This window comes from Armigeres subalbatus, chromosome 2 (assembly GCF_024139115.2).
Source record: "Armigeres subalbatus isolate Guangzhou_Male chromosome 2, GZ_Asu_2, whole genome shotgun sequence".
NCBI classification, from domain to species: domain Eukaryota; kingdom Metazoa; phylum Arthropoda; class Insecta; order Diptera; family Culicidae; genus Armigeres; species Armigeres subalbatus.
Genome location: NC_085140.1, coordinates 437715336 through 437732917, shown reverse-complemented (window position 1 = coordinate 437732917; position 17582 = coordinate 437715336). Strand labels below are relative to the sequence as shown.

At 41.4% G+C, this 17582-nt stretch overlaps 1 protein-coding gene and 1 long non-coding RNA gene across 3 annotated transcripts; both read right to left on the bottom strand.

Moving 5' to 3' along the window:
- Nucleotides 1–4249: 4249 nt before the first annotated feature.
- On the bottom strand, nt 4250–6993 carry LOC134213621 (ran GTPase-activating protein-like). Of its 2 annotated transcripts, XM_062692851.1 has the most exons (4): nt 6906–6993; nt 6728–6852; nt 6350–6672; nt 4250–5670 (listed from the first exon to the last, which is right to left on the bottom strand). In XM_062692851.1, exons 2-4 carry the CDS (start codon nt 6834–6836, stop codon nt 4354–4356), a joined length of 1749 nt encoding a protein of 582 aa, XP_062548835.1. In that variant the 5' UTR covers nt 6837–6852; nt 6906–6993; the 3' UTR covers nt 4250–4353. The 2 variants fall into 2 exon arrangements, with proteins under 2 accessions (XP_062548835.1, XP_062548834.1); XM_062692850.1 differs by having other exon boundaries at nt 6728–6950.
- A 2067-nt stretch (nt 6994–9060) lies between these two features.
- Nucleotides 9061–10644, bottom strand: LOC134213620 (uncharacterized). Its single transcript, XR_009979492.1, has 3 exons — nt 9719–10644; nt 9512–9632; nt 9061–9218 (listed from the first exon to the last, which is right to left on the bottom strand). It is a non-coding gene; the product is annotated as an uncharacterized LOC134213620 (long non-coding RNA).
- Nucleotides 10645–17582: the final 6938 nt, after the last annotated feature.

The window sequence follows — 17582 nt, the reverse complement described above, 5'->3', positions numbered from 1 at the left end:
TAAACAGCCCCGACACGACGGCCCTCCGACGAGACAGAAGGTTTGCGCAGGCCCAATAAGCCGCCTTAAAAACAACCATTACGAACGACATAGAAGATAATACAACTCGATACAATCGGCAACGATCTAGGCGACGAATAAAGGATCACGATTGGAAGCTTGGAACATGGAACTGCAAGTCGCTAGGTTCGCAGGTTGCGACAGGATGATCTACGATGAATTACATCCCCGCAACTTCGACGTCGTGGCACTGCAGGAAGTCTGCTGGGCAGGACAGAAAGTGTGGAAAGGCGGGCATCGAGCGGCCAAAGCCTACCAAAGCTGTGGCGCCACCAACGAGCTGGGAACCGGTTTCATAGTGCTGGGAAAGATGAGCCAACTCGTGATTGGGTGGCAGCCAATCAACGCAAGGATGTGCAAGCTGAGTATTAAAGGCCGTTTCTTCAACTATAGCATCATCAACTGCACTGCCCACACGAAGGGAGACCCGACGACGAGAAAGAAGCGTTCTACGCACAGCTGGAGCAGACATACGATGGATGCCCACTTCGGGACGTCAAAATCGTCATCGGTGACATGAACGCACAGGTAGGAAGGAAGGAAATGTATAGACCGGTCATCGGACCGGATAGTCTGCACACCGTATCGAATGACAACGGCCAACGATACATACATTTTGCAGCCTCCCGCGAAATGGTAGTCCGAAGCATCTTCTTTCCCCGCAAAAATATCCACAAGGCCACATGGAGATCACCTAACCAAGAAACGGAAAACCAAATCGACCACGTTCTAATCGACGGTAAATTCTTCTGCGACATCACGAACGTCCGCACTTACCGCAGTGCGAATATTGAATCTGACCACAGCCTCGTTGCAGTATGCCTGCGCTCAAAACTCTCAACGGTGTACAACACGCGTCGAAGCCGTCCGCCGCGGCTTAACATTGGGCGGCTACAAGACGGTAGACTAGCCCAAGAATACGCGCAGCAGCTGGAAGTGGCACTCCCAACCGAAGAGCAGCTAGGCGCAGCGTCTCTTAAAGATGGCTGGAGAGATATTCGATCCGCCATTGGTATCACCGCAACCGCTGCACTTGGCACGGTGCCCCCGGATCAGAGAAACGACTGGTATGACGGCGAATGTGAGCAGTTAGGAGAAGAGAAGAATGCAGCATGGGCGAGATTGCTGCAACACCGCACGAGGGCGAACGAGGCACGATACAAACAGGCGCGGAACAGACAAAACTCGATTTTCCGGAGGAAAAAGCGTCAGCAAGAAGATCGAGACCGTAAAGAGATGGAGCAACTACCGCGCTAATAACACACGAAAATTCTATGAGAAGTTGAACCGTTCACGTAAGGGCCACGTGCCACATCCTGATATGTGTAAGGACATAAACGGGAACCTTCTGACGAACGAGCGTGAGGTGATCCAAAGGTGGCGGCAGCACTACGAAGAGCACCTGAATGGCGATGTGGCAGACGAAGATGGCGGTATGGTGATGGACCTGGGGGAACGCGCGCAGGACATAATTCTACCGGCTCCGGATCTCCAGGAAATCCAGGAGGAGATTGGCCGGCTGAAGAACAACAAAGCCCCTGGGGTTGACCAACTACCAGGAGAGCTATTTAAACACTGTAGTGAGGCACTGGCTAGAGCGCTGCACTGGGTCATTACCAAGATTTGGGAGGAGGAAGTTTTGCCGCAGGAGTGGATGGAAGGTGTCGTGTGTCCCATCTACAAAAAGAACGATAAGCTGGATTGTAGCAACTACCGCGCAATCACATTGCTGAACGCCGCCTACAAGGTACTCTCCCAAATTTTATGCCGTCGACTAGCACCAATTGCAAGGGAGTTCGTGGGACAGTACCAGGCGGGTTTTATGGGCGAACGCTCCACCACGGACCAGGTGTTCGCCATTCGCCAAGTACTGCAGAAATGCCGCGAATACAACGTGCCCACACATCATCTATTCATCGACTTCAAAGCCGCATATGATACAATCGATCGGGACCAGCTATGGCAGCTAATGCACGAACACGGATTTCCGGATAAACTGACACGGTTGATCAAAGCGACGATGGATCGGGTGATGTGCGTAGTTCGAGTTTCAGGGGCATTCTCAAGTCCCTTCGAAACCCGCAGAGGGTTACGGCAAGGTGATAGTCTTTCGTGTCTGCTATTCAACATCGCTTCGGAAGGGGTAATACGAAGAGCAGGGATTAACACGAGTGGTACAATTTTCAATAAGTCCGTCCAGCTATTTGGCTTCGACGACGACATAGATATTATGACACGTAACTTTGAGAAGATGGAGGAAGCCTACATCAGACTGAAGAGGGAAGCCAAGCGGATCGGACTAGTCATCAACACGTCGAAGACGAAGTACATGGTAGGAAGAGGTTCAAGAGAAGACAATGTGAGCCAACCACCGCGAGTTTGCATCGGTGGTGACGAAATCGAGGTGGTAGGAGAATTTGTGTACTTGGGCTCACTGGTGACTGCCGAAAATGATACCAGCAGAAAAATTCGGAGACGCATAGTGGCTGGAAATCGTATATACTTTGGACTCCGCAAGACGAATAGAGTTCACGCCGTACCAAACTACACTGACTGCTCGTGTAGGACCAACGCGCACTTGGAGTTTTCGAAAGGAAAGTGTTGCGTACCATCTATGGTGGGGTGCAGATGGCGGACGGTACGTGGAGGAGGCGAATGAACCACGAGTTGCATCAGCTGTTGGGAGAACCATTCATCGTTCACACCACGAAAATATGACGACTGCGGTGGGCCGGGCACGTAGCCAGAATGTCGGACAGTAATCCGGTGAAAATTGTTCTCGACAACAATCCGACGGGCACAAGAAAGCGAGGTGCGCAGCGGGCAAGGTGGATCGATCAGGTGGAAGATGACTTACGGACCCTCCGTAGACTGCGTAGTTGGCGACGTGTAGCCATGGACCGAGCCGAATGGAGAAGACTCTTATATACCGCACAGGCCACTCCGGCCTTAGTCTGAATAAATAAAATATACCTTTCTTCACTTGTCAGCTCACTTCAAATTGTTTAAACACATTCATAGTCAGCTCTGGACTGTCAATATTCGGTTGAATATTAGTCATTGAATATTTAGGCACATTCTACTAATTGATAAATTATCTGAAATCTGAACACGTTTTAAATGAGTAATGTAATTTATCACGTGGAACTAACTCCGATTTTCATCCGCGTGGCACTTTTAACGGTCAACATCAATATAAACAATGCTAGTTATGTTTCTTCTGCACATAGTAAGCAAACTCAGTGACAGTCGAATGAATGAGTTTGTGGAGTAGTCGTCATTCTATTCTATGTTTTGAATAATCATGCGATGTTTGTCAAAATTCGGACCGAAGTTGCTTCATGAAATCCCGCATAATTACAAACTGTACATGGATATTTTCCCGTGCGGTCGACAACAGTATCCTTTACTGTTGACAACTGTAAATGAACCATCTCATATAAAGTTTTAACAGTTTGTGGTACGGTTATTTGACAAATAACAATATGTTGAATGGGTTGTTAAGTTATGTCACCATAAAAAATCGTCTGTTTTCGCGTGCAAAATTTTCGCTCAACAGTATGATAAAATGTTGACATATAATGCAGGAAATAAAGAACATTTTAGAGACAGCATGTTATATGTTGACATTTAGTGATGATGTCGAGCAGTTATGGTTGAATCGATCGAAAAGTATTCGATAACCGCAACGAAAACTGTGAAGCTATATTTTACATCGTAATAATGATTCTGACCATATAACATGTTGTTTTCTATTATGCGGGATATTTCAAGTTCTGGTGGTGACGCGACTGCTGAAGCAGCACACGCGCTACCCTACCAAAGTAGGGACACTCCTCATGCCAATTGGCACTCTCTGGGCTCCTGTACGCTTTGATAGGACCTGCTTGCGGATACATGTAGCGTTTTGTAGAGGTTTAACAGAGCCACCTGCCAAACCCCACCTCGTCCTAGGCAGGCCCCCTAACTCGCAAAGGCCGTGGGGAGGGGTCATAAAACCCTTCGACATAGTCCCTGCTGATCCCCCACCCCTCCCCCTGGCCATAATCCAAGTCATAGGACGATTTAGTGATTTTGATTTTGTCATGGCCCGCTTTATCTACCCCGATTTTATGTTTTTGACCTGATTTTAAAGAGGAAGGGAGCAAAATACTTACATAGTCGAAATAGTGCCACAAACAAACTGCAATTTAGTTATAATTTTGTTTTCTTTTTATTAGACGATATTTTAAATTATTAGCATAATAAAACAGGTAGAAGCTCATACACAATAGAAGTAGTAAAATCACATCTCTAACCTCGGTGTTCTAGGAACACATTAAAGAAACTCTGCTCCTCTTCTGGAACGATGTTCTTTTTGATGGCATTCTTCAGCGCATGGCGACATCCTTGTGTGTTGTAAGCGGGCTTGAAGGTCCGGTCTTCGCATTTCAACAGGCCTAGTTGAATCAGCAGAAAGTCCCTCAAGCTCTTGAGTCGATTGTTGCTTTTTGCATACTCATAGGCATCGGCGAACAGAGATTCGGAAACTTCCAGCGCTTCCTTGCTCTTCTCAGAAATTTCAGACAATTTGAGGATCGTGAATGCAAGATAAACTAAATAGTCTTCGTCGGGAAGGGATTTAAGATATTCTTTGAACGCTTCGGCTTTGTTTGTTTCCTCTAACGAATTGAACATAGTTTCCGATGGATAATGCGTCTGACAATAAGCCTCCACTGTGTTCGGCAGTGACTGATCTAGGTCTATCGTTGAGGCATTGTTGTTCTCCACCAGAAGGTTACGAATAACAGGTTCGTCTGTTTCTTTGGGACTTTGTTGAAACTCTTCCGGTTCAGTTTGATCTGACTCTCCGACCTCACTTTCGTCACCTTCAGTTTCTTCGCATTCTTCATTCTGATCTTCTTCATCCTCTTCTTCGTCAATGTCTTCATCGTCCTCATCTTCTTCTTCCTCGCATTCCGAATCATCCTCGTCTAAGGTACCAAAAGCGTCAATTCTATCGTACTGCACCAAAATTTCTCTCAATTGTTCACGGCATTCAAAACCAAAATGATTGCCATCTAGTGTCAAAGACTTGAGATTACTCTTGTTGTATGTGGCATGAACAATCGCAAAACCACCATCCGGACCGATTTCGTTGAAACCGAAATTCAATACCTCAATGTTGGTATGCGCCTCTTGAAGTGCTTCACCGAGAAGTATTGCTCCTTTTGTCTTCAGCAGACAATCACCTAAATTGATTTCCTGCAGGCACTGAAGATCGTAAATGGCTTCCGAAAGGGCAGCCGCCCCTTTTGGTCCAATCGTGTTGTCGTTTAAATTCAACACCTTCAGGTTGTAGTTTTGTCTAAACGCGTCCGATAGCGCAGTAATGCCCGGGTAATAAATTCCATTCTGGGGCATTTCGACACGCTCTAGTGTTTGAACAGCTCCGAAGACTTCCGCCAGAGCCTTAGCACCATCGTTTTCGAGCCGGTTGCGCCCGGCGATAAAAACTTTCAATGGCAGAGGCCTTCCTTGTTTTGAACTAGCTGCATGACACGCCAGCAAGGCTTTAGCCAACATTCCTCCGCCGGTGATTCCCAGGCCACAGTTGTTCAATTTCAATTCCTGTGAAATGATAAATTTATTAGGGTTTCTTTTTTCGAATCGCTAGACGAATAGAACGAGATGTAGAAAGATGTGGAGAAGTTGTAGAAGTAGGTCAATCGTCAATTTATATCTATCAAACGATCCACGATTCTGACGTCATCTCACGTGTTTACACAGGCCTGATTATTGATTAAAATGGATTTATTTCACGAATAATAGTGATTTCTCTTTCTTCAAAATGAAGTGAGAATTGCATGGTCGCTTCAGTTGTGTATGGTTTTACCGACTCGTTTTATAACACTCTAGCGTGTTTTATTTATGGAGTTAATAGCTTAAACTATAAAACTGATTGATTTCAACAAAATTGCAGTATAGTTTGAGCATTTCCCAGACACTGCAACTGTATTATTGAAAAGAGTAACATGGTATTCATTTTCATAAATTGGACAAGAGATAAAATTGCCAAAACAAGGTAATACACGAATGAATGATAGATTGTCTTACATAATTTCGTAGCCCAATTTAATTTTTTTGAGGGGGACTTCAAATTGTTATCCGAAAGATAATAAAAATTTGATCTCTCATAAAAAACTAGCGGAAAACTGAAGAATTTTATCATTTATTTTTTATTTCCCACCCAAGTATTTTTTTTTCCTCAAACGCACTACCAGCCCTGTTGCATTCAAAGACAACTTACCTGAAGTGTGAAACAACTCGCACTTTGCAGTAAATCTATCAAACCGACCATCCCGTCCGGACCCAGGGCATTGTCCGAGCATTCCAACACCGTAAGCTGGGCCCCAGCAATATTCATACCTTCACCTAGTGCCTTCAGAGCTTGCGGAATTTCCGTTTTCATTCTCCCCGTAAATAAATCCTTCCATAGTGCCTCCTTCAGTTCCGGATGTTTTTCCAGCGCTTTACCAATTCTCCTAGCCACATCAACGCCTAGCGTGTTTCCTTCCAGATTAAGGAAATGTAGACCAGCGCACGCATCGATGGCGTCGATTAGTTCCTTGGCTGAAAAAAGGCAGCTGTCACCGGCAGGTGTTAAATGAAAAAGCATCGCGCTTACCTGAAGCATCGGTTTCCCATTTGAGTGCTCTTCCCTGGAAACTGACGCCCGTTTTGGTTGGCGCTTCATCAAGTGCGCTGGTTATCGAAGCCAAGTTGAAGTTTGACATGGTTAGAGTTGGGAATCTGGAATAAATTCACAACAAAATTGCGGAACAACCTTCAATGCCGATACTGACCGCCTCTTGTCTCTTATAAGCGCTTGCTAAAATGTTGAGGTTATGTTTTTTGTTTTCTTTTGCGATGCAACATAAAACGAGCACTGCACGGTAAAATTAATTCGAATTACAAGCATAATTTTTCATAGGGACGTATGTAACAAAAGTAAACAAAACAATGTTTTTTTAAATTCAATAGGCCTTTTCACGAGACGTTTATAATATAGGATCTGTCTCATTTGGAGAATGAATTATTGGCAGTGGCTGATTTTCTACCCGCCGCAGCCACATCCAGGCGCTATAGACGAATCCAAGTAAAAATAAGAAGAAGACACACGACGGTGTTGACTTTGACAGATCCTACAGCTCAGCATAGGGAGATCATTTTAAAATGCTTATAATAAATTCTAGACAAATTGTAATTAAAATCTGATTGATGTACGGTACGGAAAAAGTTCCGAATTACATATCTGGAAGCTTATCTCAATTTTTTGATTTTTTCCAAAAACGTATCTATCATACAGTTCGGAACTTTTTCCGTATCATACATCAATCAGATTTTAATTACATTTTGTCTAGAATTTATTATAAGCATTTTAAAATGATCTCCCTATGCTGAGCTGTAGGATCTGTCAAAGTTAACACCGTCGTGTGTCTTCTTCTTATTTTTACTTGGATTCGTCTATAGTATATGCGCAAAATAGCCAGCAGGAGTTAACCGCCAGAAATTATAGATAGTGGAATATATAGATGAGCGAAGATAAATCCTCTGTCTCCAAACGAACTGTCAAACGTGTCTCCAAACGAGCATGACCTCATCACGATTTCAATGGAAACGTTAAGGGCTGTGACGTCATATGCGCGTGTGCACATGCAAAAAAATCGACTCAGCCATGCTTTCGCTCATCTATAGATTCTACTATTTATACCAGAAATTAGTATGGCGAAAGACATCTAACGCTGGTTTTCTCAAAATTAGGAACTTTTCATGAAAAGCTATTTGGTACCGGTTATGTAGGATGATGTCCGCTAGTACGCCTACCAAATATTTTTTTGATCAAGGTACTTAATTCTGAGAAATCGAACCTTAGATGCCTTTCGCCATACTGATTTCAGAAAGTTAACTCCTATAGTGTGCCGCTGTAAGCACGCTCAAAGCAGGCGATTCATTAAACTGAAATTAAACTTAAGTGACATTTCAATAATGCATATGTGCAATTAGGCTTTCAGCGATCGTGTACGTACACGCACGTTTCACTCACACTTTTACTCGGTTTGTTTGCAACCACGAGCAACTGTCACGGCAAAACCAAATGGGATTGTTTGCAACCACGAACCTGCGTTCGTGTTGGTGAGAAATGTCGGCGAGACCCTAATTCGTCATGTGTAAAATCGCATGTTTGTTTTCCTTCTGCTTATAACCTGGGAGGGAGCTCTCGATACTACACTTCAAATTAAGTATATACTGTCGTCATGCAACAAGTAAATTTTCAACAAGAAAAAACAATCAACGTAGGCGCCACATGAAATGACTAAATTCTGTTTTGCGTGTTATTGTTGTTATATTGCCTTCAAAAATTTGCTTGCCGAGAGTTTCGTTTTCGGCTCACACTGACAGCTTGATTTCGGCTCGGCTTGACACACACATTTTTCGTATCTGTTTCTCCCTCCCAGCTTATAACTATAGATAGTAGAATCTATAGATGAGCGAAAGCATGGCTGAGTCGATTTTTTTGACCGTGCACGCGCGCATATGACGTCACAGCCCCGCTCGGAAAGGTCTTCTAGAAATCTCCCGTGATATCTCTGAGACAAAAAAATTAGTCTCCTAGATATTTTTGGTCGATTTCTAGAACCTGTCAGACCTCAAATCCGCCTCAAATGCAACAACCGTTTAAACCGGTGTCTACCTCAAATTTTAGACGAGTAGACCGTTTGAACCGATAGGGATATGACAGGTGTGGTCTCTTAGATATTACCTCGATATCTTCTAGACTCGAATACCACGGGTCTTCTAGACTCGCTTCTAGACTTCTTCTAGATGTGGGTACCATATTGCTTCTTCTTTTTCTTTTCTCTGTTCTTATTCTTTTTTTTTTGTTATTTTCGGCTTGTTTACATTGTAATCTAAAAAATAACTTTCTGAAATTTAAATACACATATTTTTATGGTTTATATTCGTAATTTATAATACATAAATATTTTATGAATTGTCCGCTTTAAGGTTCTTCTGCCATAGATTTGCACGGGCACGCAATGGTCGGTTCTTTTCGGTTTCTCGGCTCAGCAGCTTTACCACCGTTTTGGGTTTATCCACTTCCGGGTTTTCTGGATCTACAAATAAAAACGAAAAGTTAAATCTACGAATCGCCATAATTTGTTTTGCTTTTTGAAAAGAAATTTTCTGTTACGCGTACATGCAATGTCTTACGTAGCCCTACATTGACTAACAAAATATACTAGCCCGAGGTCTTCCTAAACCGGAACTCCAGTTACACCTACAGTTTCAACTGTATTCCAGCAGGAATCACTACTGGATTCCGGGAGAAACCCCTTCTGAATTTTAAAAGGAACTTCGTAATTGGCGTAAAAAAAATCTTTTAAGAACACTATGTTTTGACACTTACACTTATGGTACACTCCACAGTACAATGAAGACTGTTTCCCGTTGGTGGATGACGAACTGGAGCTGGTCCATTGATGTTCCTGCTATAGTTCGAAGAACTGATCCTGTTGCTTTTGCAGCTTCTGGAGTGAAAAATGATTATAATTAGCTGATTCCTGTTGAACACTAATGATAAACAAACAATAAAACAAGTAAGAATTGTTCATACCTGGCATCCGAGCTGAAACATTATTCTTGCTTTGGCAGAACTCATCCCATCGCAACTCAGTAATGCACTTCCATGGACTTCCTCTTCGAGGGGAATCGCACCTTCCTCGCTGATGCCCAGACATCCGACGATCGTCACAAATCGAACTGGCAGAAAACTGGACCTGATCATTGGGATTCATGGTAGTGTCAGCCCGGTGGCATCCCTATCTCACACAATAGGTTTGTTTTGCAGCCAACATTGCGCGACCGTATCCCACTGACAGTTCTGTATCCTAATGAGAATCAAATGTGATGTTTGTAAACAAAACACATACTATCATTAATTTTACACTTAGATGTTGACTGCCACAACATGGCGTCGCACCATCCACCTGGGTAGTGTAGACGCGAGGTAATTAATTTCGAATGAAAATCAGAACGAACTGGCAAGTTCTGGTCCGGACTAGATGCAGATACAATTCTTAAGAAAATGAAATGAAAAGTAGAGAAAAAACGAACCCTCTCCTTTGCATAACATTTTCTATGCTAAGCAGATGTTAGTTTGAGACAGCGCATGAGATAAGAAAAACACGCCCACGCAATACACACGCGTGCATAAATTATCCATCTCTCTTTATCCTTTAGCAAGGATACGTTAAGCTCTACAAATGTGTTGCAATCTTCTCCTGATCTGGAAATGCCATAAGCAAATAGGAAAATGATAATAAAATTTAGCCCTTATGAGGCCATAGTATTATTTTTAGATTACAGTAGAAATAGACTAAAAAGCTGGTATTGAAAGGGATTCGGAAAAATACCAGCTGAAATAAAACCATTATTTAATATACATATCGATGTTACACCATGTAGTATTAAGACCCATATTGTACATATTGCCTCAAATAAATCAAGTTCAAAACTCACTCCAGGGTTCTCGTGAATGAATCCGAACAACTCCTGACTAAGTGCAGGTAAATAGTTCAGTGTTAATAGAAGGTAATTAGTTCATTGCTTAAGTGAAAACTTCTCTCCTTGACTGGAGAAAAGTAGCTGAAAGCAATTCAAAAGGTCGCCGGTAGCGAAAGTGTTCTCCTTTGGAAACCAAGTAACTACTCGAGATCATTCGGCGACAAACGTTGGCCCAGGAGCTTCGATAGGCCTTGTCATCCCCAGAGGAACGGAATCAAAGGCCTTAGGAGAACGGTGGCGTCGACATTTTGGTGGCTCCAGCAGAGGAACCTTTGGAGGACGGTCATTAACGAAAGGAGAGGTCCGTCTAGGAGTTGCGAACTTCCAGTCAGTTGAAATCTGACTGTTATAGTGTGGCTTAAGCTGTTAGTAAATCGCGTGAACAATCGCGAACTTCGAGTCAGTAGAAATCTGACTGTTCTAGTGTGGCTTAAGCTGTCAGTGAAAATCGCGTGAACAATCGCGAACTTCGAGTCAGTAGAAATCTGACTGTTCTAGTGTGGCTTAAGCTGTTAGTGAAAATCGCGTGAACAATTGCGATCTTCGAGTCAGTAGAAATCTGACTGTTCTAGTGTGGCTTAAGCTGTTAGTGAAAATCGCGTGAACAATTGCGATCTTCGAGTCAGTAGAAATCTGACTGTTCTAGTGTGGCTTAAGCTGTCAGTGAAAATCGCGTGAACAATCGCGAACTTCGAGTCAGTAGAAATCTGACTGTTCTAGTGTGGCTTCAAGAAGTTAGTGAAAGCCGCGTGAACAATCGCGAACTTCGAGTCAGTAGAAATCTGACTGTTCTAGTGTGGCTTAAGCTGTTAGTGAAAATCGCGTGAACAATTGCGATCTTCGAGTCAGTAGAAATCTGACTGTTCTAGTGTGGCTTAAGCTGTCAGTGAAAATCGCGTGAACAATCGCGAACTTCGAGTCAGTAGAAATCTGACTGTTCTAGTGTGGCTTCAAGAAGTTAGTGAAAGCCGCGTGAACAATTGCGAACTTCGAGTCAGTAGAAATCTGACTGTTCTAGTGTGGCTTCAAGAAGTTAGTGAAAGCCGCGTGAACAATTGCGATCTCAGAGTCAGTTGAAATCTGACTGTTCTAGTGTAGCTTCAAACCAAATAGTGAAAATCGCGTGAACTTTGCGAAGGATTTTGTTTCGTGGAATAATCGCGAAAATAGTTCACGAAGAAGAAGTCTTGTGAAAAAAAAAAAAATCAACTCACAAAAACAAAAAGGAAGAAGAAAAGTGATTGCGCATAGTTCGCTAAAATAACCAGCGTCCACAGAGGTCAGAGGAACGAGCACCGACGAAGTGGAGAAAATTCTGGAACTGGTGACTATCATCTGGAGGAATATCCGCTGCTGCAGACACGGTTAACATTTCCGGGAGATCGTAAGCCGATGCAACAAAAGTAAGTCGTAACAAAAATTCCAAAAATATATATTTATGCATATTTTGTGAATATTCAAAATTTGAGAGAAGCACTAGTGAATAATAGTCAAATTTTCCTTTTCACAAAGAAAGTTAATTGATAGGGTTTCCAAACACGTTCAATCCAGATCAGGAATAACAAAATTACATTTGGTTTAGAGTTTGTGTATCCTTAGAGAAGATGGATTTTAAATTTACCATCAACAAAATGGGCATTGTCGTCTTTGCCAGGACAAAGATGACAAGAGTTGTATGGTGGCCTGCGATGATTGTGATCGCTGGTTTCACCTACCCTGTGTTAATCTAAAACATCGTCCAACAGCAGAAGAGCCATGGACATGTTTCAAATGTGGTAAAATTAAAGCCGACTATCAGGCACTTACACAAAAGGTCGCATTATTAAGTACTAAATCAAACGACGACCCTCAAACTTCGCAAATAAAGGCTCTAGATGCTATTGTGAACAAAGTTAATAGTATAGATAAAACAGGGAACGTCACTGTGGAAAGACACATGGTAAGACAGTCTTTAATGGACTTGCCTTACTTTGACGGAAATTACAGAGTGTGGTCTAGATTCAAACAGATTTTTCTCGAAACAACTAAGCAAGGAAATTTCTCAGATTTAGAAAATTTGAACAGACTACAGAAGAGTCTTAAAGGAGAAGCATTGCGTTCAGTGAATGTACTCCTTATAGATTCTTGTAACGTGCATTCAATTATGGAAAGACTAGAAGACCAATTTGGTAACATTGAGTTAATATACGCGGGTCTTTTACAAGATGTTCTAGCTTTAAAAACCCAAAGTTTGATTTTCCTCAAACTATGATAGATTTTATTTCTGGGATTGAAAACTTGGTCATAAATATGAGATGCCTCGACCATGAGGAATATTTAAACGACCCCAGATTGCTCAAAGATCTTGCTTGTAAGTTACCACCTAGTTTGCATCAGAACTGGCTAACTAACTTACACGAACAAAAGGAACTTTCCTCTTTAGCAAATCCATTTAGAGCACCAACAATAGGAGACTTCTACGACTGGTTGAAGCCACAACAAAATTAGCAACAATGTTGTTGGCAGAGAAAGGTAAACCAATCGAAAGAACAACAAGATATGATAAACCAAACAGAGTAAACTTCCTTAACGAAAGACGAAGAAAGTGTCTGAAGTGTGGTAAAGACCATAAATTATCGACTTGTTTTGAATTTAGAAAAATGACTGTTGAGAAACGAAGACAATTTGTTGCCGATAAACAGCTTTGTTTCTCGTGTTGCAAACCAAATCATTCGCTGAAAACTTGTCGGGAAAAAAGACCTTGTAATATTGAAGGTTGTAATAACCATCACAATCGCTTATTACATTCCAATTCTGGGGAAAGTAAAAAGTCAGAAGTGAAGGTAATAACTGGTAACGTTAATTACCATTCGCAAGGTTGTAACAAAGTTTATTATCAAATCTTACCCATTACATTAATCAATGGCAATCGACGAGTAAGAACACACATGTTTCTTGACTCTGGGTCATCTGTAAGTTTGATTGATAAAAATATGTCGGAACAGCTTAATGCATCTGGAACTAACAAATCCTTGACCCTAGCTTGGACGAATGGAGACATTCAAGAGGAGAATAGCAAATCAATTGAGGTGAAAATATGCAGCACGGAAGGAAAGTCATTTAAGTTGAAAGATTTGTGTACAATGAAAGAACTTTCGTTACCTTCCCAAACAATTGATTACCAATCATTGAAAAGGCAATATCCTTATCTTGACGGGATTGAGTTGGAGTCTTACGAAGAGGCAAGTCCTACGATATTGTTAGGACTGCCGCATGCATATTTATTCAAAAGCTTAGAAGAGAGGTCGAGAGGTTTTAATGAACCAATAGCTTCAAAAACTCGACTAGGTTGGGTATTGTTTGGCAATAGTCGAGCTCCACCTAATCCATTCGGACGACCAGAACGGTTGCTGGTTGTAATGGAAGATGTTAGCGAGGAGAAATCTATAAGACAAATTATGTCAGATTACTTCTCCACAGAAGCATTCGGAGTTAAAATACCTCAGAACGAATTAATATCAAAGGTTGATGAACGTGCTTTAGCAATCATGAAAGACACTTGGAAACCAAAGGAGAAAGGATATGAAATAGGTTTGCTTTGGAAAAATGATAAAGTGGAACTCCCTAACAGCTTTCAAACCGCATTAAGTCGGTTTTTGATGCAGGAAAAGAAGCTAGAAAAGCAGAATGACTTGAAAAATGGTATCATGATAAAATCGATGAGTACGTAGCAAAAGGATACTTAAAGAAACTAAGCCCTGAGGAATATATGGTTGAGAACCTCAAAACGTTCTACTTGCCACACTTCATAACGATAAACAAGAATAAGCAAAACCAAGAATGGTGTTCGATGCAGCTGCTAAAATAAACGGAATATCATTGAATTCACAATTGCTTTCGGGACCAGATATGACTGAATCATCATTAGGAATCAAAATTAGATTTCGGGAAGGCCCAATAGCAGTAACCGGAGACATCCAGGAAATGTTTCACCGGGTAGCCATTAAAGAGGAAGACAGGTTCGCGCAAAGAATCGTCTACAGGAAACAACCCAATATTCGAGTAGATATATATGAAATGCAGGTCATGTCATTTGGAGCTACATGCTCACCAGCCTGCGCACAGTTTGTGAAAAACTCACATGCAGAGAAATACAGAAATGATAGCCCAGATGCAGTAGAAGCAATTATCAAGAATCATTATGTAGATGATTACCTAGATAGTTTTCATGATCTGGATAAAGCAATCAAGGTGACAACGGACGTCATACAAATACATGATGCAGGTAACTTTAGGATGAGAAACTTTATCTCAAACTCCAAATCGTTACTGAAACAAATACCGAATGACAGAATCTCTTTGCTATCGGAAGTTAGTCTTGATGACGAAGACGAATCTTACCATAAGGTTCTAGGAATGCATTGGAATACTCTGAACGATCAATTCATATTTAAAACAAATAGTTTGGATGAAATAACAATACCACCTACAATAAAACAAGCCTTGAGTCAACAGAATGGTAATTCCCAAAACCAAAGCCAAAATAAACAAATAAAGCAGCAGGAAAAAAGCAAAGAGCATGAGCCTAACATTAACAAACAAAGCGGTGCCATAAAACGAAGGATGAACCTACAAGGTAAAAATACCACTGAACCAAAACCAAATAATTTTGTGGGAATGGTACGAGAAGAAGACAGAAGGAATGTTCAAATATACGAATACGGTAAACGACAACGCATTGACATAGATAAAGTAAAGCAAATTGCCGCATCCCTGGCTAGACCGAAGCCCATAAAGAAAGGACCACGGATAAGACCAGTAAACTGGTTTAACTGGATGGCGATATTGTATATAGCATGCGCAATATTTGGAAGTGCATTATCATTTGAAGGATCCGGACTGATTGCATATGATTGCGGAAACCCTGAAGTAAATCTTACAAGTTATTCATTGTTGGATGTTGCATCATGCATTCCCCCAACTAATAATCTCTCTACTAGTGAGATCCAAATACAGGTTCTACAACGAAGTGTCAAAAATGAAATACCAGCCTTTCAATGTAAAGTAATAATAAAGCGACGTATACAACATTGTGGGATGCACTCTCATACTTCAGAATATGAAAGAAGTTACGAATATATCGTAAAAGACTTTACATCTGAAGAGTGTCGTCTGTCGCACCAACTAGGAATAGTAAAGTTGACACACGATCATCAATTGCGAGAACTAAAACGCAATGGAACCACCCGTGGCGAAACTTTGATTGTAGGATCAGTCTGGGAAGTAACTGCAAAGGAGGGACATACAGAACACCAGTATATACATGGGTTGACGCCCTTGTGTTCTACGAATATGAAATAACACTTCGAGATTACATTGCAACTGTAGACTATGAAAATGATATAATTCATTTAAAAATGGATTGACTTGTGTTCATTCTCAAGGGAGATGTCTAGACTCAGAAGATGGGTATATAACTTGGAATATAGTCCTGAATAATAAATGCGAAGATACCGAATATGAAGTAATTTTTGAGGGTATAGTAAACAAGACAAAAATGAAAACAGCAAAGAGAACGGTAGAAAAACTAATGTGGTTTATAGCACAGTTTCTAATACACATCTGTTTTCAATTCGAGCAAGAGAACCGACAAAATTTGTGGCCATGTAGGATTTACGACCGACCATCCTCGAATTCTTATTGTCGAAGTCATAGGTTTCAATTCTCCATTTAGAAGAAAATCCATAACAGGAAGAAACTTTGACTTGTTCACATATTTTAACTCTAAAATTACCCTTGTAGAAAATTATATCGGCCAAAGTATGTCAGAGCTCTATAATACAGTTATGACAGAAATGTGCAAAGTCGATAAGACATTAATGGAGACGAAACTCACGTTGGCGCGTCTCAATCCAACGGAATTTGTGACCAGCATAATTAAGAGATCAGGATATACAGCGGTAGTAGCAGGAGAGGTGTTACACATCCTAGAATGTAAACCTGTATATGTAACACCAAGATCCGATGATAATTGTTATCAGGAGATACCTGTTAACTATAATAATCAATCCGTGTATATTGCCCCAGTAACTCATATATTACAGACAAGAGGTACGCAAATTGACTGTACACCTCTGTTACCAGCAAATTCCAAATAGGTGGAAGATGGTATACAACAGATAGTCGTATCAGGGAAACCACTTCACCATTAAAACTTTCGACAGATATACTAACTTCCTGGACATATACACATTTACATAATCTAATGCAAAGTGGGGTATACGACGCAGATAGTGTCATAAAATGAGGAATATGATATACGAGCAAGGAGACAGACGCGTTGCGTCCAATGTCTTGCATAAAATCTTGATTGGACAACAACCAGAATTTCAAGGCTTCCGTTTCGACGCACTTGTATCCAATAAATTAGTCGAAGACGTCATAGACAAATACTGGGATAAATTTATGTCGTGGTCGGCGCGTTTGGGAAACATAACGTCAACATTCATAGGTATCTATATGATTGGTCGGATTATAAAATTCGCGATCGACACAATAATACATGGACGCATTTTGTACGATATATATGGTTTGGGTTGGCAATTACTAGCGTCGTTTTGGGACTCAATAACTAATTTTCTTTCGCATAGAAATAATATGCAAAGATCAACGCAACATGAAAATAATATACAATCTCCGAATCAGGATGAAAACTTTCGCAAGTAGTGGAACCTTTAGCACCGTTATATCCACAATTATACTCGCGTACTGACGAAAGGGTTTGAGTAAACTAGGTGTTTACGGGCTCCGGGATGTAGACGCGAGGTAATTAATTTCGAATGAAAATCAGAACGAACTGGCAAGTTCTGGTCCGACTAGATGCAGATACAATTCTTGAGAAAATGAAATGAAAAGTATAGGCAAAAACGAACCCT

Excerpts from the sequence above, each read along its gene's own strand:
- LOC134213621 (XM_062692851.1), bottom strand. The coding sequence starts at position 6,836 with ATGTCAAACTTCAACTTGGCTTCGATAACCAGCGCACTTGATGAAGCG. Across the intron at positions 6,673-6,727 it reads ATGGGAAACCGATGCTTCAG|CCAAGGAACTAATCGACGCC; the intron begins GTAAGCGCGATG and ends GCCTTTTTTCAG. Across the intron at positions 5,671-6,349 it reads CGAGTTGTTTCACACTTCAG|GAATTGAAATTGAACAACTG; the intron begins GTAAGTTGTCTT and ends ATCATTTCACAG.